General features: G+C 36.6%; 2 protein-coding genes across 3 annotated transcripts; one reads left to right on the forward strand and one right to left on the reverse strand.

The window, feature by feature from the left end:
* Positions 1-1,306: 1,306 nt before the first annotated feature.
* Positions 1,307-17,371, reverse strand: LOC112050161 (mucin-2-like). The gene is made up of 18 exons (XM_052881222.1): positions 17,242-17,371; positions 15,364-16,274; positions 14,822-14,942; positions 13,783-13,916; positions 12,447-12,683; positions 11,428-11,545; positions 10,990-11,349; positions 10,780-10,913; positions 10,147-10,383; positions 9,536-9,656; positions 9,242-9,445; positions 8,998-9,131; positions 7,073-7,309; positions 5,612-6,280; positions 5,038-5,158; positions 3,920-4,114; positions 3,090-3,156; positions 1,307-1,913 (listed from the first exon to the last, which is right to left on the reverse strand). Exons 1-18 carry the CDS (start codon positions 17,285-17,287, stop codon positions 1,769-1,771), a joined length of 4,191 nt encoding a protein of 1,396 aa, XP_052737182.1. The 5' UTR covers positions 17,288-17,371; the 3' UTR covers positions 1,307-1,768.
* Positions 4,167-25,479, forward strand: LOC112050175 (peritrophin-1-like). Of its 2 annotated transcripts, none has more exons than XM_052881224.1 (7): positions 4,167-4,312; positions 22,794-22,903; positions 22,989-23,100; positions 23,843-23,994; positions 24,420-24,534; positions 24,697-24,868; positions 25,292-25,479. In XM_052881224.1, exons 1-6 carry the CDS (start codon positions 4,303-4,305, stop codon positions 24,858-24,860), a joined length of 663 nt encoding a protein of 220 aa, XP_052737184.1. In that variant the 5' UTR covers positions 4,167-4,302; the 3' UTR covers positions 24,861-24,868; positions 25,292-25,479. The 2 variants fall into 2 exon arrangements, with proteins under 2 accessions (XP_052737184.1, XP_052737183.1); XM_052881223.1 differs by lacking the exon at positions 4,167-4,312 and adding an exon at positions 22,101-22,234.
* Positions 25,480-26,739: the final 1,260 nt, after the last annotated feature.

Genomic DNA, 26,739 nt, shown 5'->3' on the forward strand with positions numbered 1-26,739 from the left:
CGGCTGGGCAGATTAAGATTTTCTTAATTAGTCCAGGTCTGGCTGGTGGGAGGCTTTGGCCGTGGCTAGTTACCACCCTTCCGACAAAGACGTATCGCCAAGCGATTTAGCGTTCCGGTACGATGTGTAGAAACCGAAAGGGGTGTGGATTTTCATCCTCCTCTTAACAAGTTAGCCCGCCTTGCATCTTAGACTGCATCATCACTTACCATCAGGTGAGATTGTAGTCAAGGGCTAACTTGTAAAGAATAAAAAAAAAATAAAGATTGAATTTGAAGTGATAGGTGACTATAGGGGAGGTTATACCGCTTCGTAACTTAACGCGTTACGGCGCCACTCTGTCAGTTTTTTCTTTCTCTCACGGCAACGGAGTTACCTATCACTTCTGTCGAGCGTTTCGAGACGCACAATTTTATTCAAACTTGCATCTATCGTCGCTGACACGATACATATAAACATGGATTGAGATTTAATCATCAATTTTCTTCAAAGTAAAATGGACCTTTGAACACAATTACTTAAAGTAGGTACTTACCTACTTATAGAAAAGTGTTGTTTTTAGACTTCTTTTTTAACTTGTCTCTTTTAATTTGGGATATTCTAAAGAAAACAATTAGCGAAATCGGTCTATCCTCGAGATTTGCGCTTATCAACACATTCAGCAATTAATTTATATAGAAGACTAGCGGACCCGGTCAAGCTTCGTTTTGACATAAGTGCACTTATTCTCTATACCTACTCTACCCTTCTTTACCTCTACCCCTACCCTACCCCTACCCTACCCCTACCCTACCCCCACCCCTACCCTACCCTACCCCTACCCTACCCCTACCCTACACCTACCCTACCCTACCCCTACCCTACCCCTACCCCTACCCAAGACCTACCCTACCCCTACCCTACCCCTACCCTACCCCTACCGCTTGACTCTTAAACGTTTGTATGGGAAATAGAAAAGGGCAGTTTTTAGGGTTTTCCCGGAAATTATTTGATATTTTCTCACCTTTTAAACCTTCCCTATTCACGAACATTTCAAGACCAAGTTGAGATAAATCCGTTCAGCCGTTCTTGAGTTTTAGCGAGACTAACGAACAGCAATTCATTTATATATATATAGATTGTAAGAGGTAAAGTTCGTGTGGTTGTAGGGGGTATTTTAGAAATTTTGTATTATCTCCGAAACTATATGACTAATTAACATACTGTAAAAGGCAAATCTTATCTCTATAATATCTTCTTGGTTATTAAGTAATTCATTTCGATAAGGATTTAAGTTTAGTTGTGTAAATAATGACGTAAACCTTAGTATATGATTTAAATAATTTATTAAAGTACTAAAGGTACTATATCTGCTAATAGAAGAAATAAATAGAAGATATGCTGTCGCGACTTTCTGTAAAAAATGATGTGTTCTGCAAAATTTTAATACATTATTTTATTGTAACATCAATAATTTTTGCAGCGCACGCCATGTAAACAAAATTTTTATACACCTTGGGTACCCCTTACTTTATTTGAGTTTCAGGAAGGATCTCTATTTTTTTGAAAATACAATATAGCCTATAGCCTTCCTCGATAAATGGGCTATCTATCACTGAAAGTATTTTTCAAAGCGGACTAGTAGTTCTTGAGATTAGCGCGTTCAATCAAACAAACAATCAAAAAAACAAACAAACAAACTCTTCAGCTTTATAATATTAGATTGTACTATAATGGTCTAACTTAAGATACAAACATTGATGTTAAAGTATAGCTTTTGTTGTTATCGTTAAAAGTCCGCGTTACAATTGGTAACTAGGTCCGATATCACGCAACTTTCGCTATCCTCGTCAAAGTGAAGCCCTGCGTCGCAACTTAGCAGCCGAGGACGTCCCTCCTGGCATGCGACGAAATTCCGGCAGCTTCCTCCGTATCTGTAATAGTAACAAAAGTATTCATGCCATGTTTTTCCTTGTTGGGTAGACCTTGAAGACGTAGGATACGGAAAATCAATATCAAATAAGTAGGGGACTTATTTGATATTGATTTTCTGTATCCTACCTCTTACACAATTTTGTAAACATACATAATAAATATTTTACTTCGTAGTTACTTTTAAAATAATGTATATGTTTTGATATTGTAAGATAATATGATGTAAAAAATAGGTACTATCTATGGTTTCAACGATAGTGGATCCTAACACTGTATGTGTTAGGATCCACTATCGTGGAAACCATTTTCATTTAATGGACCCCCAAATTTTTTTTCGCTAACATAGACCCCTTGCAGTTTGTCATAGACCCCTAGGAGTCGATATAGGCCACTTTGGGAATCACTGATCTATATCTATCTATACTTATAATAAATCTGTAACATATCAAATAGGCTTTAGTCTGGCAAGTTCGTTGATGACACTCTCATGATATGCGGGCGACGGGGGGAAAGACTGCGCGGGTGTGAAATCGTGCGTGCGGGGAAGTGAGGTGCATCAAGCGTGGGTTTTTCATTCATCGCTACACGCCTCCTGGCCCGCGCAGACCATCGGACCATCGGACGAACAAAGTTGCCAAGCTATAGTTGACACTTTTTTTTAAAGGGTCTTAAATTGGTCATTAGATTGAAAAAAAAAATGGAGATGTGAATACATAATTTTTTTTACTATATTGTACCCACTCCTAAGGCTGCCTGTCCACCAGAGCGGAGCAAGGGAGCGTAGCGGAGAAACGGACTAATGCGGAGCGGAATTGCAGACTATGTTGAATAAATAAATGTTAAATTTATTTTATTTAACCCCGCTCCGTTTACCCGCTTCGCTTACCGGTTTTATATGACTTTTTAAACTAGTTCGCAAGTTCCTGTTTACTTTAGAGGAGCGGAGATTTTGTGCAATCTTATTGGTTAAAATTTATCCGTTTCTCAGCTCAGCTGCCTCACTCCGCTTCGTTAGACGGGCAGCCTAACACAGTATTTTCTGACTAATTGGAGAGGAATGGTCATATTTCAATAGATATGAAAAATATACTAAAAAAATGAAATAAAAGAATACCTATACCAAAGATGATACCATGATAAAACCACCAGAGCAAAGGAGTCATTAGATTTGTTACCTGTATTTGTAGATCATCCCATCTTCAGCATCGGCAGGTGTCTCAGGACAGATGAATCCTCTTAATGCTGTAAACAATAATTTAAAAAATTAAACGTATTTATTTTGATATATTGCCTCCTTTGACCAAACAGAACGAGAACAGACAGACGTATGTGGTTTTGGTAGACAAAGTTCTGAGTACGATTTGAGCTACGATAAACTGAATTTTCTGTAGAAAATTCTGAGTTCAGTTCAGTTGAAATTCTCAGCTTCAAATTAGGGAGTTGGTGGTTTAGGTACACCCCGTGCCTCGGAGAGCAACTTTGACGTAGGTTAGTTGACGTATAGGTACGAATTTGAGATTCTACGTGACAAATGTCATCCGGTGCCTACTGACAACCCTTCGTGGACATCATACATTCAATAGATGACATTTCTCAGTTGAATTGATGTTTATAATAATAAGTTGTGCCAAACAACCGAAAAGATGGACATACGCGCAGGTAATTATTATCAGCATCATCATGGCAGCCGTCGGACGTCCACTGCAGGACATAGGCCTTTTGTAGGGACTTCCAAGCATCACTATCCTGAGCCGCCTGCATCCCTGTGACTCGCTTGATGTCCTCACCACCTGGACCATCGGCTCGTCGAACTATATGCCCTGTCCTTTGCCACTTCAGCTTCGCGACTCGTTGAGCTATGTCGGTGACCAACCCGCATACCCATGTCAGTATTGGGCAAAAACTTAGCAAATATTTTTAGCTTATATTAGCTTACGGATAGCAAAAACAAAACACAGCCCCTATATAGATAACTAGACAGTTTATAATAAATTTAATAGCATACCTGAAGGCTCGTTACAGCTCGGCACGTTAACTGGCCAGTCACAGACATCTTTTTCGAAGTTGAACACGAGCCCAGGCGGACAGTGGTTGAGAATGGCAACACCGGCGTGGCATACGAGGTACGAGCCGCAATCGCCGTTTAATGGGGGGAAAAATCCATTACGATGCGGGCACTCGTTGGTAGGGCGTGGCTCCTCTGAAAGAAACGTCGTCACTTGATAGTAAAAAACATTTGGCTTTAAAAAAGATTTCAGATAGAAATAGAGAAATGCATAAGTACAAAAATGTTGAAATGAGCGGACAGATGATTTTTATGCAATAATTAGAAAACGGAAGTCATCCCTCCTAGCAAGACTGCGGGCGAGCTCCAATAGGATCTTGAACATGTTAGCAAGCAAGACTGACTCGCCGATCCTGCAGAAATTTATTTCTGTTTTGGCGCGGTGAGATTGTTTATGTATTTATTTTATTCTCTTAAATGTAATTATGTATTTACTAACATATTTTATAAGATAACTTAATGTAGGTAACTAACCAATGGGGCCTTTGTAGCGATAAATAAAGAAATTTATTATTATTATTAAAAATGGTCAAAAGAGCCGTGGTCGCACCTATTATTATATACGTAGCATGTACCTATGTTTAAAATGGTGGTGTTCCTGGCATACTTACAGTAGATACTTATACTCGTACATATTACAATCCCGGCTCTACCATGACCATTTTTAAACCTGCGCATTCTCTATTTCTTTTCGTTCTTTTTAAATCAATTTTTACGTACTTAATACAAATTTTCCATTTACCGAATATTCCGAAGGAGCACAGTATAAAAGTGAATAAATATTATGACGTAACAAATGAACTAACTAAACTAAACTGTACGCCATAGAAGTAGGTGCGAGAGGATTACCAGCAAAATCTCTCTATAACTTGCTTAAAGACCTTGGTCTCTATAGAATTGCAGTTAGTTCTATATTAGAACGGGTATCCAAAGCTGTTATAGTAGGATCTTACAAATTTTGCTAGGCAGAGAACAACACGAGCAGAGAAGGGATACATTGGTTTCAGCTTTCGGTAAGTAGGAAAACCTTCGAGGATTATTCAGTAAAACATACGTACGAACAACATCTCCAGCCTTGCATTTTACTTCGGAGGGATATCCACATGGGTAGTCTGGCCAGCTTGCATTGGAATTAAAATGGAGACCATCGGGGCATGTGTGTTGAATTGCTATGTCACTCTGCAATAATAAAAGCCGGTGTTTAAGAATCTAAATATAACACCCGCGTTGTTTCCTGTTCATGTAGAGAGGGGCGGTACACTTGACTCTAACAAAAATTTGCTCTTAATAACTTAATATTTTACAAACTTATATATTTTAAAAACCTATCCAACGATACTATGAGATAAACGAATAAAAAAAAAAATATTTCCACTATACATGTAGGAGATGCACCCTAAAAAAATATTTTTTAGATTTTATTTCACGACTTTGTTTACAATTTTAATGTAGGTACATACTCATGCTAAATTACAACTTTCTAGTAGTAATAGTCTCTGCGCTAACCGCGGACAGACGGACAGACGGAGAGACATACGGACATGGCAAAACTATAAGGGCTCATTGTGGACTATGGAACCCTAAAAATCTACAAATAATGTAGGTACTCGTAATAATAAAAATATACTTTACCTTACATTCTACATAGACGTCACAATTTGAAGCAACTGCGTAAAATCCATCCGATTCTGGGCAATTATATCCGAACAACTGAATTGAGTCTGGAGGGAGATCATTTGGTGTTTCTGTGGAACTATATCGTGGTGACATGGTGGTCCAAAGAGGACGCGATGTCATAGTAGTAGACGGTGGTCTCCAGGTTGTTTGGACGGTAGGTGATGGTGTTCTAATCGTAGGTGGCGTTCGGGCTGTTACGACCGTAGGTGGCTGTCGCCGAGTTGTTAAAATCGTAGGTGGTTGTGGTCGGGTTGATACAAATTCAGGTCGTTGCGTTCGTGCTGTTACGACCGTAGGTGGCTGTTGCCGAGTTGTTAAAAACGTAGGTGGTTGTGGTCGGGTTGATACATCTACAGGTCGTTGCGTTGGGGCTGTTACGACCGTAGGTGGCTGTCGCCGAGTTGTTAAAATCGTAGGTGGTTGTGGGCGGGTTGATACATCTACAGGTCGTTGCGTTGGGGCTGTTACGACCGTAGGTGGCTGTCGCCGAGTTGTTAAAATCGTAGGTGGTTGTGACCTATGACATTGCACTTTTGAAGGAGAGTCACATGGAGAATATGGCCATTTCACTTTAGGGTTGAATTGAAGACCGCCTGGGCAATAATGTTGAACTGCTATATAATTCTGTAATACAATAAAGCAAACATTTAAATACAAGTAACATTCAATTAGTTTAAATACTTTTTGAAATTTCTCCAGAATTAATACGAATTGTTAATTATTTGAAATAAGAATAATAGTAGATTGTTATACAAGGGGCTAAAAAGACCCATTATATACGAGGTATAGGGCTGCTAAATAGAAACCTAGTTTATAATGGATTTAGCTCCACGTGTTACACTCTGCTTTTCACTACGATTGCGAGAAAATAAAATAGTTTAGTACAATATTCAATGATTTATTTTAATTGAAAATTAAATGTACAAAGTCTACAATTTTGGATATTAAGGCAGATGCTTTTACTCGGTAACATAATTTTCGACTACTGTGAAGATGAATAATGAGTATGTGAGGTAAACGTGGGAGATAATAGTTTAAAAAACTCCTTTCGCAAGTGAATCCATTCGTTGTTGTTTTCTCTACTTTACCTAGGTAGGTATTTAAGTAAATGCGTCTCGACTTTGATGGTAACAGATTGAAAATTTCACCCACCTCCAAATTAGGATCACCATTCTTACTAGATGAAGACAACAATAACAATTAATGTTGAAAAATATGTAAGTTACGGTCACAAATTTACAATGAATTTCTTAAAAAAACAACAGAGTTTTATAGCAGAAAATATGTGTAATTATATTAGAACACATGTGCGTTTTACTATACCTTACGGCACATGTGCGTAATGAGTACATTACAATATTGAAGTTTGTGTATTATGAGATACTATGAGCAAAATATGTTATAAAATAATTTTACCTTGCACTCAATATATTCATCACATTCTGAAGCAACAGGGTAATACGCATTCGCTTCCTGGCAATAATAATCAGCCAATACGGCAATAGGTGCAGGTTGGGTAGTAGGCTGATTTGTAACATCCTGGTCTTTGTTACATTGCACTATTGAAGGATGGTCGCAGGGATAGTCTGTCCAATCCACATGTATATTGAAGTGCAAGCCCAGAGGGCATGCGTATGGTATTGGTTTGTAATTCTGAAACAACAAAGTGTCATTAGTATTTAATTCTTACACATACACTGCATATATAACACAAGCAGATCCCTACCCCTGCGGTTTTACACGAGTACTTCAAATTCCCGTGGGACAAAGTACTTATAGCCTATGTCACTCGCTATTTATTGTTGTTGTTACTCGCTCGTTGTTTTCCATAGGTGAAAGTTTTTTTTTAATATGTCCTAATGGACCTGTTTTATTTATAAATCCTTTTTCTTCTTCTATCTCGGTTCCAGTAGACATAACATTCTTACCATCCCATGGTGTGATATCCATGAAGGTGTCTCCGCGTGAAAAAATACCGGACGAGCGAGTCGGACTCGCCCACCAGGGATTCCGTTCAGAGGGTCATAATAAATAGTTCAGGAATCGAACTACTCAGTGTTTGCCCAGCTTTTACCGAAAACTTACCCCTTTACATTAAAAACCTTCACCTTCAGATTAAACTATTCAGCTTGAAAAACTTAATCCGTTTTTAAGATTTAGTTATAAAATTATAGAAATGAGATTTTTTCTTGTACCTGTGGTCTATAAACTTGCCAAATAATTTTGTTCTAGGTCAACAGGACGTACTCTATAAGTTCTGATTCCCTTATGAGTGTCGTAATATGCGTTTTTTTCTGAATAAACGTCCATTTTTAATATAAAGTAAAAAAAAGTATCAGGAATATGCATCGAGAACATGTGTCACAAGTGATATTCTGAGGTAAGTTAGCTTAAAGTATATCATTTGGTTAATTTTAGCGCCTGACTTTTTTTAGGTAAAAACGCTAGAACTATTTCTAAAAAGTATCAGGAACTATAGAACTCACCAGACATCCGAAGCAAACTAATTTTTTTGATATGCTGGAATATGATATGCTAATGAGTTTATGCTAAGTTCCTAAACATCCACTACAGGGCCAGGTCTCCCGTAAACTAAAAGAGAGTATATGGAACTTGGACCCACCTGTTTCAATACTGTTTTGTATTCGGTTTTGTTCGGGCTTAGGCTGATTTTAAATTAATTACCAGGCACGGAGGGACATAACTTACTTCCTTATTCCGGGCTGAGAGCTTTAACTAATCATTTTTTAAAAACGAGGGAAGTTAAGTATCTCATACAGCCCGACCTAGGACACTAAGTCAGGACCTCGTGATACGAAACCAACGAGGCAGTTGCCAACATGTTATCGCCGTTTGGTGTTGGAAATAGTAGTCTGTGGCGGATATGACGTCGCACGATCTCGTGTTGGGTGTTGGCTTTAGTGTGCTCGTGGCGTTCGAACCGTCCACATCTATTGTTGTGTAATTCTTTATGGGTTACTTGGAATAGGCGGGGAGAGTGACTTGAGTGGAAAAGGGGAGTGTTTGATATCAGTAAAAGGCGCCTTTAACCCTACACACATCGTTCGCAAGTACGTGACTTCACTCAAGGTCATTCTCTGCCATTCTAGGGTCTTATTTTAGTTACAGTTTGATTTGTTAATTAAGTTGTCCTGACAAGTGTTGTGCATCATAACCTTTGTTCTACATTAGTTTTTCTTATATTTGCAATCACCTTTGAGTCCACTAAAAAACATGATAGTGATATTAAAATATAGTATGAATGATATTATGAAAAATGCCGTCGCTTGCACGAAAGCGTGGTTTTAAAAAATGTTTAGGTTTTTTTTTCCTGCATTTACCTTGCATTCAAAATATTCGCCACACTGTTCAGTGTGCTCAAAATAGCCGAATTGTTGTGGACATGTGAATTCAACGGAGAACCTTCCAGGATACGGAGTAGTTAAAATAGGAGCCGCTGTGGTAAATGGCGTCCCTGTAAAATTATAAAATTAATAAATAATAATTCAACCGACTCCCAACCTAAAAATATAACTGCTTACACACTAAACTAAAAAGCCAAAAATAATTAAGGAGGGAGCTCACTTGGTGTTACTGTAGTACTATATCGTGGTGCAGCAGTAGTTGGTTGTCTCCAGGTTGTTCGAACGGTAGGTCGTGGTGTTCTAATCGTAGGTGGGCGGGTTGTTACAACTGTAGGTCGTTGCGCTCCGGCTGTTACGACTGTAGGTGGCCGAGTTGTTACGAATGTACTTTGTGGAGTTGTGGCAGTTGTAGGATTCGGATTGTCTGCAAGAAATTAATTAAAAATTTCAAATCGTCTAGGATTACATAAATATGTTAATAATAATCATTATATTAGTGGTAGATATAACTTACATATCCAAGGTTCTCTATGACATTGCACTATTGAAGGAGAGTCACATGGAGAATTTGGCCATTGTACTTTATGATTAAAGTGAAGACCGCCTGGGCAATAATGTTGAACTGCTATATAACTCTGTAATACAGTAAAGCAAAGATTGATTATGCAAGTTACATAAAACAACTTTAAAGACTCTTTTAATGTCTAGAGAATTAATATGTAATTATTTAAAGAATAATATTTATTATACTAGTTAGATGACAATTTTTTTTAAAAGGTCTGAAAATTGTGCTTGTTCATTATTGTTGATGGCGATTGTAACAAAATATTGTATTAAAAAACATCTAATTTTAAAATTTAAACAAAAATCTTATCAAAAATATCGATATTTTTGTGCATTAAATAAGGGTGTCAAGTGCTAATTTAATCTACGGAACCCTAAACTGCGGCTGGCCAGACACGCACTTGGCTAGTTTTAACTTTAGTTTTTAAAGTAATGTTATACTATTTTAAACAAAATTTGTATATTTTGGACCCTTATTCCAAGCACTACACGAAATGTATATTGTTAAATTACGACATTTTTAAACTTTAAGAGCTGTAAAGTTCGATAAAATGATTTTACCTTGCACTCAATATATTCATCACATTTTGAAGCAACAGAGTAATATGCATTCGCTTCCTGGCAATAATAATCAGCCAATACGGCAATATGTGCAGGTTGGGTAGTAGGCCGATTTGTATCATCCTGGTCTTTGTTACATTGCACTTTTGAAGGATGGTCGCAGGGATAGTCTGTCCAATCCACATGTATATTGAAGTGCAAGCCCAGAGGGCATGCGTATGGTATTGGTTTGTAATTCTGAAACAACAAAGTGTCATTAGTATTGCAATCCTACACATACACTACTTAAACAACACAAGCAGATCCCCTACCCCTGCGGTTTCACACGAGTAGTTCAAATTTCCGTGGTATAGAGTACCTATAGCCTATGTCATTCGCTGATAATGTAGTTTTGTAGTTAAAGATAGTTTTAACTAAAATTTTTTTAGAAGTAAAAAGAAAACTAGATATCTTATATAGCCCGAGCTAGGATACAACCCAAGACCTCGTGATCTGAAACCACAGGCTATCTACTGGACCAACGAGGTAGTTGCTAACTTGATAGTTATATTAAAATATAGGAAGAACGAAATGAAGAATACTGTCTCTTTGATTGCACGAACTCGTGGTTTTGAAATATGTTTTGGTATTTACCTTGCATTCAAAATATTCGTCACACTGTTCAGCGTGTTTGAAATAGCCGTATGGTTGTGGACACGTGAAATTAACGGAAAACCTTCCAGGGTGTGGAGTAGTTACAATAGGAGCCGGTGTGGTGGATGGCTTCCCTGTAAAAATATTAAATTAAAAAAAAAAATTCAACCGACTTCCAACCTATACATATAACATAAGTAGGGAGCTCACTTGGTGGTACTGTCGTACTATATCGTGGTGCAGCAGTAGTTGGTTGTCTCCAGGTTGTTCGAACGGTAGGTCGTGGTGTTCTAATCGTAGGTGGGCGGGTTGTTGCAACTACAGGTCGTTGCGTTCGGGCTGTTACGACCGTAGGTGGCTGTGGCCGTGTTGTCACAATCGTAGGTGGTCGTGGGCGGGTTATTGCAACTACAGGTCGTTGCGTTCGGGCTGTTACGACCGTAGGTGGCTGTGGTCGAGTTGTTAAAATCGTAGGTGGTGGTGGGCGGGTTGTCACAACCATAGGTGGTTTAGGCCGAGCTGTTACGGTTGTACTTTGTGGAGTTGTTGCAGTTGTAGGATTCGGATTGTCTGCAAGAAAATTATTAAATTTCATTATATAAGGATAGGATATCAATAATTATAACATTAGTGGTAGATTTAACTTACATATCCAACCTCTATGACATTGCACTATTGAAGGAGAGTCACATGGAGAATTTGGCCATTGTACTTTATGCTTAAAGTGAAGACCGCCTGGGCAATAATGTTGAACTGCTATATAACTCTGTAATACAATAAAGCAAACATTTTTTTTTATCTAATTTTAAAATTAACTTTTACATAACGGGCATAAACGCCACCATGACTTATAATGCACAAATAAAGATGATACATACTATCAATATGGAATAGATGAAAAAAATCATCCTCACTTTACTTGTAGGGAAAGAACCCCAAAAACGTTTCTTTTTCAAATATTTTTCCATTATATTCCGTAGGTTCCGTAGTCCACAAGGAACCCTTATAGTTTCGCCTTGTCTGTCCGTCCATCCATTCGCGGTTCAGCGCAGAGACTGTTATTACTAGAAAGCTGTAATTTAGCCTCAGAATACAGTAGCATAAGCTAATCATACTCATGTACGTACATCAAAAATGTGAACCAAGTCGTAAAATAAAATCTTGAAAAATTTTTTTTTATGGTATCTCTCCTACATGTGAAGTGGGGATGATTTTTTATTACTCGTTTATACCATAACCCGCGACTTTGTCCGCGTGAAATTTAGTTATTCACAAATCCCTCGGGAACCATGGATTTTTCCGAGATGAAGTGCTATCTTTGAAAGTTATGAAGTTTCTTCTATCACTATTTTTCCAATTAGGGATCCGTTTGTAAAATATCTATGTAAATGTAAAATAATAGGGTTTCCTTCCCTACATGCAAGTGAGAATGATTTTTATCGTCTATCCCATGGCGGGGAGTATCGTTATCGTGTTTTTTCATCATTATCAACTCATATTCGGCTCACTGCTGAGTTATACTATTTTAAACAAAATTGGTACATTTCGGACCCTTTTTCCATACACGAAATTAATATTGTTTATATATTTTTTATATGAGTCAACAACCCTATTATTTAAAGAATTTGTTTATGATATGTTTTAAACTGTAAAGTTCGATAAATTACCTTGCACTCAATATATTCATCACATTTTGAAGCAACAGAGTAATACGCATTCGCTTCCTGGCAATAATAATCAGCCAATACGGCAATAGGTGCAGGTTGGGTAGTAGGCTGATTGGTAGTATCCTGGTCTTTGTTACATTGCACTTTTGAAGGATGGTCGCAGGGATAGTCTGTCCAATCCACATGTATATTGAAGTGCAAGCCCAGAGGGCATGCGTATGGTATTGGTTTGTAATTCTGAAACAACAAAGTGTCATTAGTATTGAATTCTTACACATACACTGCATAAGTCAAAGTCAAGTCAAAGACAAAATTCATTTATTTCAAAAAGGCTTAGTTTACAAGCTCTTTCAAAACGTCAGGTAATAACATTAAACTTAAGATAATGGTGATAATAATCATTCGAAAACTTAAAATTAAAGTTACGAGGGTTCCAAACGCGCCGTGGTCTGAGAAGAGTCATATGCAACACAACCCTGCCAAACCCTTTACGTCGTTCGCTAGAGGATAGACAGGGGAAAAGTGCACATAAGTCAAAGCGAAGCTTGATCGGGTCTGCAAGTATATGTACTCGTATATTTAACAATATAGTCTATTAGACAACATATTTATATGTACAAACGAAAAGGACATTTAAACCCACGTCGTCTAAATAGATACAGGCATAAGTTATTTCTGCATATAGCCTCCAAAGAGTAAAAAAAATGTTGGTGTACTCTTCTATAACAAGATCCTCAAGATTGTTATGGAACTGCCAATGAATAATTTAAAGCAATGTGGTAAAAAACATCTACTTAGCCGAGGTTACTACACCATTGAGTTACTTAATGATAAAGGTGCTTGGAGGCCATTGGATCCATTGGATTGGATTGGATATAGTTTTACTTCCTATGTGTGGTGCATAGGGAGTAAAACTATAAGAAATTGTATTGATGTTACTGTAAATTCTAATACTGTTGAGATTCTTGTCAGCACTTCTCAGCAAAACTTGCCTTCTGAACTGTCTGAACCGCTTAACAAATAGTCAACTGACGTTTCCAAAGTCCTTGTAAACTGAGCATACTTGAAATAAATGAATTTTGATATTTTTTAAAAATGTTTTGGTATTTGTAAATATATACTAATATTATAATATTATAAAGCTGAAGAATTTGTTTGTTTGATTGAACGCGTTAATCTCAGGAACTACTGGTCCGATTTAAAAAAATCTTTCAGTGTTAGATAGCCAATTTATCGAGGAAGGCTATAGGCTACATTTTATCCCCGTATTCCTACGGGAACGGGAACTACGCGGGTAAAACCGCGCGGCGTCTACTAGTTGGTTTTATAAATTTACCTTGCATTCAAAATATTCGCTACACTGTTCAGAATGCTCGAAATATCCGTATGGTTGTGGACACGTGAAATCAACGGAGAACCTTCCAGGATGTGGAGTAGTTACAATAGGAGCCGCTGTGGTAGATGGATTCCCTGTAAAAATATAAAATGAAAAATCTGCCTCCTGTTGGCCTATTTTGGTTTTTATTATCAACCTATTAAAAAAAAGAAAAGATATTTATTTTTAAGTAATGCCACAAATCACATTAAATCTAAATTATAACATATTATGGCTTAACTGTCCACTCAAACAGTGGAGCACTTAAGAATGCTCTGTAATATGTGGCATAACCTAGAAAAAGGCCCCAAATCAGCATTTTGCCGCATACTTTCAATAAAAAAAGTATGCAGCACTGATTTTCAGTTAGGACCCAATTCAGGTGCCGCCACGCACACAGTTCAACACTTTATGTAAACTATTAAAGACAATTATTAAGAACTAATTAAAACTAACTAGGTAGATACATTGATTAAAAAAAAAACACAGAAAACTTATACATAACGATAAAATAAACATCAAATTAATTGACAAAATGTCATCTACATACTATATTATATGATGATTGTTACATAGAATCTCAAAGGACACTTTCTGAAAATGAATTTGCATCTTTGCCTGTTCTCCATATAATGCATTTTTATACGCTTGTTAATGTATCTATCGATCGATTATTCGGGCACGAGCCTTTTTGTGCTACCTTTGGGTAAGTAACGGTGTCGAATTAATGAATCTCTACTAATATTATAAAGCTGAAGAGTTTGTTTGTTTGTTTGTTTGTTTGTTTGTTTGATTGAACGCGCTAATCTCAGGAACTACTGGTCCGATTTGAAAAATTGTTTCAGTGTTAGATAGCCCATTTATCGAGGAATGCTATAGGCTATATATTATCCCCGTATTCCTACGAGAACGGGTATCACGCTCACGAAAATTATGTTATTGGAATTGGTGAAATAAGAGATACTTTACGAGTAAATGTGTTTTAAAGAAATATACTTACGAATTATGGAAGCTGGGTTACATTTCGCCACTGACGGGTGAACACAGGGGTAATCTGTCCATTTTGCAAGAGGATTAAAATGTAATCCCTCGGGACAGGTGAACATCATTGACACATAATTCTGTAAACATATAAAATAATCGAGTTACCATAGATTGATAGCCCACTGGATATGACCTCTGCCTTCGACTTGGAGGGTGTAGGTCCGAATCCGGTCCGGGGCATTTACCTCCAAGTTTTCAGTTATGTGCATTATAAGAAATTAAATATCACGTGTCTCAAACGGTGAAGGAAAAACATCGTGAGACCTAAGAATTTACTTAATTCTCAGGTAAATAAACACATCACCGTCTGAAACAAGTGATATTTAATTTAATCAAATATGTACACACAACTGAAAAGTTGGAGGTGCATGCCCCGGACCGGATTCGTACCCACACCCTCCGGAATTGGAGGCAGAGGTCATATCCGCAGGGCTATCACGGCTCACAATATACTTACAATAGGTAACTTATCGCAAATCTATAAATTAATAATTTTACCTTGCACTCGACGTATTCGTCACAACGGTTAGATGCTATGAAGTAGCCATATTCCTGTGGACATGTAAAGTAATCCAAGCCTTCATGATTCGACGTGTTACGAACGGGCAGATCCCATGAATTCGGTGAACGTTGACTTCTGTGGTAGGGCCCAATATCCGTGTGTCTATTATCCTCAAATACGGGATATACGTCGGCTTGTGACTGTTTGATGAATATTGGTTGTTTCGGCGCTGTTGTAGTTGTTGGTGGTTTTGTTGTTGTAGTTGTTGGTAGTTTTGTTGTTGTAGTTGTTGGTGGGTTTGTTGTTGTAGTTGTTGGTGGTTTTGTTGTTGGTGGTTTCGGCGTTGTTGTAGTTGTTGGTGGTTGATAGCGATGACGGGCAGGGCGAATGTGCACGGGTTTTGGTGTGCTTGGTAATACAAGACTTCCCGCTTCTAACTTCTTTTCTGGAGTACTAAAGCTGGATGGAAACGGTGCCTTAATTTCAGCGTATACAGGACTGATGTCTGCTTGTTTGACATCTTTATTTACATTGATATCAATTTCGCTTTGTGAAGGTATTTCTTTATGATGGTGAGATTCAGAGTTGTCTGCAGCTTGTGGATGCTTCAGTGAACTTTGATAATTTATTCGTTGTTTTTGAAACTCCGAGTTGCTTGATACTTCAGTTGGTGAATACGGCTCAGGAATGGGATAGGTCGTTGGTATGGGTGTACTGCGTTCATGACGTAGGTTCCTCACAGGATTGGTGTTCCTGTATCTGTTATTTCTATGTAAGTAGTCATGCGGATCGCTGTGCGCTGGTTTTAGTTCTTGCTTATATGCTGGTGATTTCGAATAAGATGTTGACGTCGAAACCAATTCCGGCTTAGTTCTATGAAAGGGTCCAATTTCTGAATTAGCGTCCGCTGAAAATATAACAAGTCAATAATTAAAAACATAACCCTTCTTGCAGTCGGGTAAAAAATAATATATTTGTTATATATTAAGAAATTAAATTTCACGTGTCTCAAACGGTGAAGGAAAACATCGTGAGGAAACCTGCATATCAGAGAATTTCTTAATTCTCTGCGTGTGTGAAGTCTGCCAATCCGCATTGGGCCAGCGTGGTGGACTATTAGCCTAACCCCTCTCACTCTGAGAGGTGACTCGAGCTCAGCAGTGAGCCGTATATGGGTTGATAACGACGACGATATTTGTAGGGGTAGAAAATTTGTATGGAAATTCTTTCAGTTTTCAGGGTACATTTGTAAATGTAAAAAGATTAGTGGTTATTTTACTTTAAAAAACTTGCAAAAATATAAATAGAAGGCTGTGAAATAGGGGTTGAAAGTTTACATAGATTTTCACGCGGATGAAGTCGCGGGCGTCCGCTAGTATGTATTATAATATCGGCCTACTTGCCTTAATTCACTAATACAGTCATTTGTATTGATTTGGTATTGATCCCTAAATTAAGCTCGGGTGTGTAAGTGCAATAATTGAATAAAAAAAAGATTAAATCAACCAACAAGACATTCCGAATAGAGAATAATTAAATGTAATAATAACGATACTACTTGGCTGCAAAAAATGGGAAAGCCAACAGAAGTTCTGCAACAAGTCCAAAGGAGGAAGCTCGAATACCTGGGTCATATAATGCGAAACTCCAAATATCACCTGCTCCAGCTTATTATCCAGGGAAAGATAAAGGGGAAACGAAGGCCTGGTCGTAGACGTACATCTTGGCTCAAGAACTTACGCCAATGGTTTAATATGAGTACCAGATCACTCTTTCGGGCAGCAGTGAACAAAGTTAAATTAGCCTTAATAGCAGTGAAATAAGTTAAATTAGGCACTATAAGAAGAAGAATAATAATAATGATTTAAACATACCCAGTAACAGCGGAGAGAAACATAATATAAATATTTTCAACATCATCACAGGGACGACGGTGAGTGTTGAATACTTTTAGTGCAATTGAGAAGATTCAAAAACTAATATAGTCTATATACATCACTATTATCTGATTATATCTTAGAACAGTTATCGTTAATATATTTGATCATCATCCTAATGGAAAATTTAATTAAAAAATGAGTAACGCTATACAACTTGGTATGCTTGGTATGTTACCAAGGTTTTATTAATGAATTTTATTTAGGTTTATTAATGAAAGGTCCAAACAAAGGTTTATCATACATTGTCAGGCGCCTAGATTTAATGAATGAACCGTTATAATCTCCAAATGATTGTCATTTATTGAATACTAGCAGACGCTCGCGACTTCGTCCGCGTGGATTTCAGCTTTTCACAAATCCCGCGGGAACTATGGATGTTATTATACATATAAACCTTCCTCTTTTATTACTCTATCTATTAAAAAATCCGCATCAAATACTGTCGCGTAGTTTTAAAGATTTAAGCATACATAGAGACAGAGAAAGTGTTTTTTTTTTCCTATGTAATGACTAGCGCACGATCGCGACAAAGTGCGCTTGGACATTCAGTCTTTCTCAAATTCCGTGGGAACCATGAATTTCGCTGCGATGAAAGTAGCCTATTTGTTAATCCAGAGTGAAATCTATATCCATTCTAAATTTCAGCCAAATCGCTTCAGTAGCCACAGCACAAAGGAGGAACAAACTTACACACAAACTTTCGCCTTTATAATATTAGTGTGATAAGCCGACGCTCCGCGGTTTCACCGGCGTCGTTCCCGTTCCTGTGAGAATAGTGTACATCTGGATTGAGGACCCAAATTTCAAATCTTCGCAAACTTATTAAGATTTAATCAGGAAAATTAGTTAAAATTTGGTAAAACTTAGGGCAATATACCATAAATTTCATAAACGCGAAAAGCTGTTATGATGAAATAACTAGGGCTCTCAATCCAGATGCCTGCATAAAGTGGAATAGCCGAATTTCAAACTCATGGATTCATCTAAATACTATATACGACTGTAAAATATTTTATAACAAATTTGCTCGTAAAGTATGTCTTATTTCACCAATTTCAATATCGTAATGTATCTCATTCGCACATGTGCCGTAATGTAAAGAAAAATGGACATATGCCGTAATGTAATATAAAACATTTAGCATCCGTCTAAAAACGAACGGTACTTTTTTAAAACTTAGCAAAGAGTTTTTATGTCAGAAAAAGTGCTCAACATTTTATGAATATAATTAACTTTGTGAGACAAAATATAATAAATGAACATTTAATTCTTTCATTTTAATAAATGACAACCATTTATCTGTAACAAAAATATTAATTTACTTTATGAGTAATACTGACTGGTGCATTTGCCTAAAAAAACGCTGGTGCTCGCACTTCACTATCTGTGTAATAATGACAAGCGTGTCAAAATGTCATCATATGGAACACAGGCAAAGATGCAGATTCATACATGCGTCCTATGACATACATGCGTTTTGATAATTATAACCTTTGCTCCCTTACTCGCCTTCTCTCTCTTCTCGCCTTCGGCTCGAGGTTGGCATTATCGCCTCAGCTGTAGTTTCAACTTACTTACTTCGTCTACTTGGACATTGGTATCTCTGTAGAATAGTAGAATGTTATACAAGGGGCTAAGAGACCCATTATATATATACGAGGTATTTTTAGGGCACAAGCCATAAAAATAGGCCCGTTAAGTAGAAACCGGGTTAATAATTATTTTTTAAAATTCTCGCTCTTTAATTTTATTCTTCCTAATTTTAGGCAAAGGTATTAATTATACCATACAGCCATGTCTTCAAATCTGTGTGCTCTAAATTCGCAATTCAATAAAAATAAAAAAAAAAAAATTAACGAATTCCATAGACGCTGCATTTCGTTCCAATTTTCAGTTTTTATCAGACTCTCAGTACCTCTAAATGATTCTATTTACGAACTACCGGACGCCCGCGACTCCGTCCGCGTGAAAGTCGTTGTAAACTTTCAACTACCCCTATCCTACCCTACCCTAACCTACCTCTACCCTACCCCTACCCTACCCTATCCCAACCCTACTCATTAAGGCTGCACTTCTTTATTTATTCCTCCCACCGCGAGTCGCGTCGAGCGCGGCAACCGTTACACAAAAATAATCCTTAAAGCATGAATTAGTATTCACGCGCGATGGCTTAGCGTATTTCATGTATAACTTTGGTGTTTCTTTACCGATTTTTATGATTCTTTTTTTATTGAATAAGTAATATTGTTAACTTTCTTATTAGCGATAAGTGATGAGTGTTATAAACATAAGAGTAGACAAATATAATTAGAAAGCTCTGAACTGCTAAGCTATCGGGAGTTACACGTGTTATTGTGAGTCAACCATAAAAGATAGACATATATATGCTGCTGTGTTTTTATAGATAATTATAAGGAAAACATTTCCGTCATACATGATTTCTATGTAGCTTTGACCATTAAGGCTGTACACGCGACGGAAGCTTAAAAAATTGAGTAACTTCTCCCGTTTTCTCAACATTTCTCTTCACTGCTCTGCTGCTATTGATCGTAGCGTAATGAAAAGACAGACAGACAGACAGACAGACAAAAATTTTACTGATTGCATTTTTGGCATCAGTATCGATCACTAATCACCCCCTGATAGTTATTTTGGAAATATATTTCATGTACAGAATTGACCTCTCTACAGATTTATTATAAGTATAGATAAAACCTCCTTCGTTTTTTAGTAGGCTAGTACTTGGCTAGTACTCGTAACAGACATAAATAAAAAAAAAATACTTTAGCCCATAGAGGCTGAAATGGTTGTTTAGCCTCTAGGGTTTTGTGGAATGGTAATGTGACAGCGTTTTTGAGCAAGAGATGTGAAAATGAACAAAATGTAACCAATGGCACCTGAGTACTCCTAGTCCCATCTTATTCGTCCAACGCAACAAAAGCTATATCTAGCTATATTTTCAGTTGCGCGGCTATTGGTTGGCATTTGTCCATTTCTGTTCACAAGTACGCCGTTTGATCGCATGTTAGGCCTAATATAGTTTTAGATGCATTTAGTGAAAAGCTGATGCATTTAATGACGGAGATGATGAAATCATTAGAGATATCTAATTCAAGAACAAAATGTTATGTAAAACTACTGTTGTAAACATATGTTGTAATATTAGGTATTTTAGGATTAATCTTTCATGTCGCGACTACTGAACCGAATTAATTGAAATTTGTGAAAACTTAATTGTTTGAAACATCAAATGAAAGGTCTTGATAAGAAGATTTTAAAAATATTTTTTTTTGGAATTTAAAGAAATTAAAATTTGAATGCGAATAAAACAAACAAAACGACAATTGACCATGCCCCTAAATACTAAACTAGATACTAAACCTAAAATTTTGAAATAAATACAGAAGTTAGCTTTTTACGGGAAAATTTCCAGAAAACCTCAGAAATATGATTTTTTTAATATAAAGGTCACTCACTTCAAGATTTAAAAAAAACTTTTTTAAACTGCATCGTGTGACACATCAAACAAACCAGCTTGGTAAGACGATCGCAAATATATATTTTTTTGTAATTATGAAATAAATAGTTTTCAAGTTATTCAAGAAAATATATCATTAGTCCCCCTTTTCTCAGAATCTACTATACTTAAAATTACTACTATACTAACTAACGTGGTAAATCATTTAATATTAAGCCTACCAACTATTATATATTATTATTGAACCTATTCATCAAAACTAATGTTAAGTTTTGTTAAATACTAGAACTACTAAATATACTATTATAATAGTTTAAGGCTTAGATAAATATTTGACGAAACAAATAAGTCCAGAAGAACGGAAGAAAATTAAATAATTAGTTCATTAGTTACAATTTCAGGCCAATTTTCAAAAACATGTTAGATTAAGATCGTTGGGAACCCTCATCATGCGAGTTCATCTCGCACTTGTCCGGTTTTTATAAGATATTTCCGGTAGTTTCTCGTCTTTATAACTTTCCATAATTGTATAGACTTAAAATTACTTCAAAGGGCTCACCGAATTGTAGCCAAGATACAGATGTTATTTGATGTACTTCCGGCCTAGTAAGGGTCTTGTAGAATCGTCCATGCACTCCTTGCTCTTATATATAGTCACACGATCTGAGTTCCCAATTACTAAAGGCTTGCTCCAGTTATCTTTGCCAATGGATACGGGGGTAAGACCCTTGTCCACTCACATCCTGATACATACCCATATTCATCTTGAGAAAATGATCTATGAGATTGCACATGTCACGATTATGGAGGTTCTTGGCGTAAGCGGAATCCGTATAGGCTAACCACCGGACCGTAGTCAGTCAGCGGTATGCTTATTACTTTACTTTACTTTACTTTAGTCCGAAGAAATTGCAGGCGTAGGCCGGCGAAATATACGACGGATTCCAAGCGTGCAGTGTCTTCTAATAGTGTCGCCTACAACAAGGTAAGATTACATACCTTGGCAAGTTAAAAACATAAAAATCAACATTGTTGTAATTGTCATGGAACAAGCAAATGTCACATAACATGTGACTTGCTTGTGCCATGGTAATCTTAATCTTACGGGAATTGATGGAAACAAAGCAGACAATTTCGCCGGACAAACGAATGAAGGACTGGTATAACATCCTAATCGAATTGTGCTAATGAGTCATGCCTGTGGCGTACCGCATGTCTATCTTCATTTTTATTTATTCAAGATATTATCTCGATTACTTTAATTAAAATGGTGATTAACTTAATGACAAAAAATAGTAAGTCTAACTGTTTTAGATATTACACTTTAAATATATAAACACGTCAAACTTTGCATCAGCATCAGTGCACTGAAATACGTCCTCTGGTTATCACGTGCACTAAACAAAATAACAATGATGTTCAGCGTCCTACTGCCCCTGCTGTTACTAGGTGTGTTTAGTCATTATTAACTTCATTAAACTGATGTTGTTAATGTTTACTTATTTTGTTATTCGCAGTGTTTCTTATATCTTACCATTTTGGAGTTTGAGTTGTTAAAACATTTTTAGCATCATAATTTAGCCTTTTAATCTAACTATAATTAGAAAAGAGATGTAAACTGTTGCGACAAAGCGTTACATTGTATTTGAAAATGAAAAATGAAAAATATTTATTATTATTAAAAAAAAAATACAACAACCAATAATAATTATTTACGAACTAAACTAAACAGTCTTCAGAAAATTTAACAATTACAAATTACACAGAATACAAACTTACAGTACTGAGTAAGTAAGTAAGTAGTAAGTAAGTTAACTTACTCTAGTAGGTGTCATCACCTCCCAGGGACCATCCAGGAGGAACATGTTTTCACATTTACATTAGTTTAGAGTGTCAAAGTATAAACTTAATTCAGAGAAGAGTATTAAGTAATATAATACGAGAATAAAATAAACTTATTAATAGACTAATTTATCTATTTATCTTACTTTATTACTTGTTGTTATAGCATCATTAGCTGCCTCAAAACCGCAATACGGGAACGCGCAGTTTTCTTGCCCTCAACCTTATGGGTATTTCAAAGCTTCTAATCAATGTGACCAATATGTCGAATGCAAGGTAAATTTACTTTCATATATTTGATATACCTAACTTAGACTGCACTGTGCGGTTAAATTAATGGTACATTTTTATGTATTTGCAGAGCAATGTGCCACTTCAGTTGTCCTGTCCTGCCGGTCTTCAATTTAATCCAATGAGACAATGGATAGAGTATCCTTGTGATGCTCCTGCCGTCGTGCGGTGTAACCCATCTCGTACGTGTTTAATGACATTACATAATTAAGTTATGTTACACTAATCTCAAAGCAGAGCATGTTGTTAGTGCTAGCTTTCGGATCAGAAAATCGCTAACTATGGATCTCCTGGGCGACGACAAATGTCGGAGTTTACGTTATTTAACGTGTGACTTAGAAATGAGGAGATCCTTAAAAGAACCAATGTTATTATATAGCGCAACGAATTTTCCCTTAGCTCGCGCTTTATCACTTTAGGATCTAAGTGGTAAAACGATCCTACGCTGTATCACTTAAGGATTTAAGTAGTAAAGAGTGGGGTATATGCAAGGTACAGTTCGTAGAATCGCTGGACTTTGGAGTTCCAAGATAATAGTTGTCGATACTCTACTAACTGGATTCAGACATGACACAGGGTTTAAGATGATATTTATTGTCCTAAAAACCGCTTAACCACTAACATGAGAACATAATTTTTAACTTAACACACTACACGTTAGTTAGTATAGTAGTTAAAATTAACTTATATTACTTCGCCATCATGTTTTTTGCTATGACACTCAATGCATTTTATTCTGATTTTATTTTCGCGATAAAAAGTATCCGTTAACCTTTTCTTGTTTTTATATCAAATCATGCCAGGTTTAATTTGAATTCACTCGGTAGTTTCAACGTCATTTTTAGCCAAAAAAACAACAATAAATCTACGTCCTGCAATGGACTAATATGATAAAAATGATAATGATTTATTTCTTACTTACAGCTGCAAGAACTTATGTTGCACCGACAACGCCCGCACCTCCTCCCCCCACTACTCCAGCTCCAGTAGTGGTCCAGCCGCGAGACTTCTCGTGCCCACAGCCGCAGGGCTACTTCCGGACATCTACTGGTTGTGAACAATATGTTGAATGCAAGGTGAGATATGAGAGATTTACAAATACTTACAACAACGGGACAATTGAGACGATAGCTTAAGTCGAACGACGTTTATTTCATTTGCTTGAACATCAACTATGTAGATTCATATTTTGGGCCTTTGAAATGACTGTTTGTATTTTATTGCGCAATAACGTCATCAATAATACTCGTGTGTTAGTAATAATTCCAATCCGCTAAACGGATTTAGTCAAAGTTGCAACACAATCATCCATGGTCGGTGCACCCATAATGCAATCCTCCTCCACTTTTGATTGCGTCACTCATCGCTGCAACTACGGACACTGTGGCCAGAGTGAACGATTAAAAAGAAGAACAATCGTTCTTAAACATGGGCTTAAAGGCGATGAAATAATAAACTTATGGATCGGATGGTGACACTAATGTTTTTTTTATTGCTACAGAATAGCGTACCACGAACGTTCTCCTGCCCTCGTGGTCTTTACTTCAACCCACAAGTGCAATGGACGCAGTACCCCTGCGATCAGGCTTCAAAAGCGATATGTGACGAACCTTTAGGTAAATTTCTTTTTATGTACTTACTTTAATTCACTAAATGAATGCATGCTAGTACACTTATGCTTTTATTACTCGCGTTTAGGTACATATCTCAATATTTCCATGTTCTTTATTTCACAAAATCTGCTGCGAGTGCACTAAACTTTTTATTTTTATACACAGAGATTGAGACTATACCAGAACCTGAACCAGCGACTACTCCAGCACCAGCACCTGCACCAATGTGCCAACCTGTGGCATCATGCTTAGGCCCTGCACCAACGTGCCAACCTGTGGCACCATGCTCTGCCCCTGCACCGCCACCACCATGCACTCAATGTTACTAATAAAAACGGTACGGTGATTTTATATTTTCTATTTAACAGTTATTCTTATAATAGTAATTCTAGTTTGAAATACAGGTTCACTTTTAAAACAAGGACTTAAATAAAATGTCTTTTTTTATCATTTTAGCGCATTCAAGTAAAAGTTCTTTTTTTATTTATTATGCTTTAAAGATTACATTTTACATTGACGTGTTATCAAATATTCGTCAAAATATGCAATCAATAGTAGTTATAGCCTGTAAAAAAATAGTAACGAAAGTCAAATCAAATAACAATTAGGCATTTTAATGCATATTAAGTCTTTTTTAAAGATTTTTATGCCTTAAAATGTTAATAATAGAACTTAAAGTTCTTTTTATTATAACCACTTATAACGCAATTTAAACATTTTTTTCTCTTCTAAATTCAATATTTCTCTAATCATGTTACAGGCGCTGAACTAAATGCCACGAATCCCGCTTACTGCGTTAATGATGGCTACAAGTTCTACCGCTACGAGATACTGCGCAGCAGATGACAACGTTTACTGCTATGGAATAACTAGCTAGATCAATTATACACAAACAAAATTGTACTTTTATCATATTTATTAGGTGAAGGTGTAAAAAAATAAATTATTATTTTAACAAAGCATTTTTTTTTTTCTTTACAAGTTAGCCCTTGACTACAATCTCACCTGATGGTAAGTTATGATGCAATCTAAGATGGATCATGCTAGCATTATTTATTTCACCTATAATTCCAGATAAAGAATGATCCAGAAGAGATTTCTCACAAGCAGCGTGGTGTAGTCGAACCCATAAAATAAATCAAACGTCACGCGTCTCTCGACATCATCATGCATATACAAATTTTTTTCATATTTTTTATGTCATAAGACTAAAATTTATAATGTAAATTTAAAATTTATAATGTAAAATAAATATTATAACAACAATTAGGTAAATAATTATAATAATCAATAATCTATACTAATATTATAATGCTGAAAAGTTTGTTTGTTTATTGAACGCGCTAATCTCAGGAACTCCTGGTCCGATTGAAATTTTTTCAGTGTTAGATAGGTCCGTATTAGATAGCGTATTTATTACTATCTTAAATTATAATATTTTACCTGACAAAATCAAAGGCAAAAGATTGATAATATGTATTGAATCATCACATGTTAAAGCAGCAGGGTTAAAGGTCCTTTTATTACATGTAAACGCTCCCCTTCCCCGCCTGTGTTGGCTTCCAGCTAAGTAACTAACAATGCAATGGCTTGACTATACGAATAACAGACTCACTCAAATCTCACTCACTGCTAAACAGACTAGATCTAGCTAAAGCGTTCAACTGAATAAACTTGAGAGTTAATACGGCGTGGCGCGTGCTCGCTCCGAAATCATCAACTGGCACATGCCCACAGACAAACAACTGACAGATAAACAACACGTACTACTTGACGTTTCTAACAGATATCGCTACCTAATTTGTTACTCTGATTAGTGTAGGATGGCGCTACTATCTAATCTTCCGACATATAATTTTAATTAGTAGACAAAGGAGGTACCAAAACTTCTGAAAAATTGTTTTTTAAGCAACTACCTGTTTGTGATGAAGGTGAGCATCCACCCAGTCAAAATGTTAAAACTGTATTGTATCGAAACCGGCCTGATGACATAGCCAAAGTGGTTTTAAAAATTAAACGTGGTAAGTCTACTAAGTACTAGTAACTCCTGAGTCTTAAAAAATAAAAGAAATGTTTCAATGTCTTGGCTGAACTATTTCCAATTTGTATGAATTCTGGTTATCTGCCTATAAATCTCATGAAAACACTGATGGTTCCTGTTCCTAAAAACAAAACCGATGGTCTTTCTTATAGGCCGATTTTTTTAGG

This window comes from Bicyclus anynana, chromosome 4 (assembly GCF_947172395.1).
Source record: "Bicyclus anynana chromosome 4, ilBicAnyn1.1, whole genome shotgun sequence".
NCBI classification, from domain to species: Eukaryota; Metazoa; Arthropoda; class Insecta; order Lepidoptera; family Nymphalidae; genus Bicyclus; species Bicyclus anynana.

Excerpts from the sequence above, each read along its gene's own strand:
- LOC112050161 (XM_052881222.1), bottom strand. The coding sequence starts at position 17,287 with ATGATGTTGAAAATATTTATATTATGTTTCTCTCCGCTGTTACTGG. Across the intron at positions 9,446-9,535 it reads TCATAGAGAACCTTGGATAT|ACAATCCGAATCCTACAACT; the intron begins GTAAGTTATATC and ends AATTTCTTGCAG. Across the intron at positions 6,281-7,072 it reads ATGAATATATTGAGTGCAAG|AATTATATAGCAGTTCAACA; the intron begins GTAAAATTATTT and ends ATTGTATTACAG.
- LOC112050175 (XM_052881223.1), top strand. The coding sequence starts at position 22,198 with ATGATGTTCAGCGTCCTACTGCCCCTGCTGTTACTAG. Across the intron at positions 22,235-22,793 it reads ACTGCCCCTGCTGTTACTAG|CATCATTAGCTGCCTCAAAA; the intron begins GTGTGTTTAGTC and ends TTGTTGTTATAG. Across the intron at positions 23,101-23,842 it reads CGTGCGGTGTAACCCATCTC|CTGCAAGAACTTATGTTGCA; the intron begins GTACGTGTTTAA and ends TCTTACTTACAG.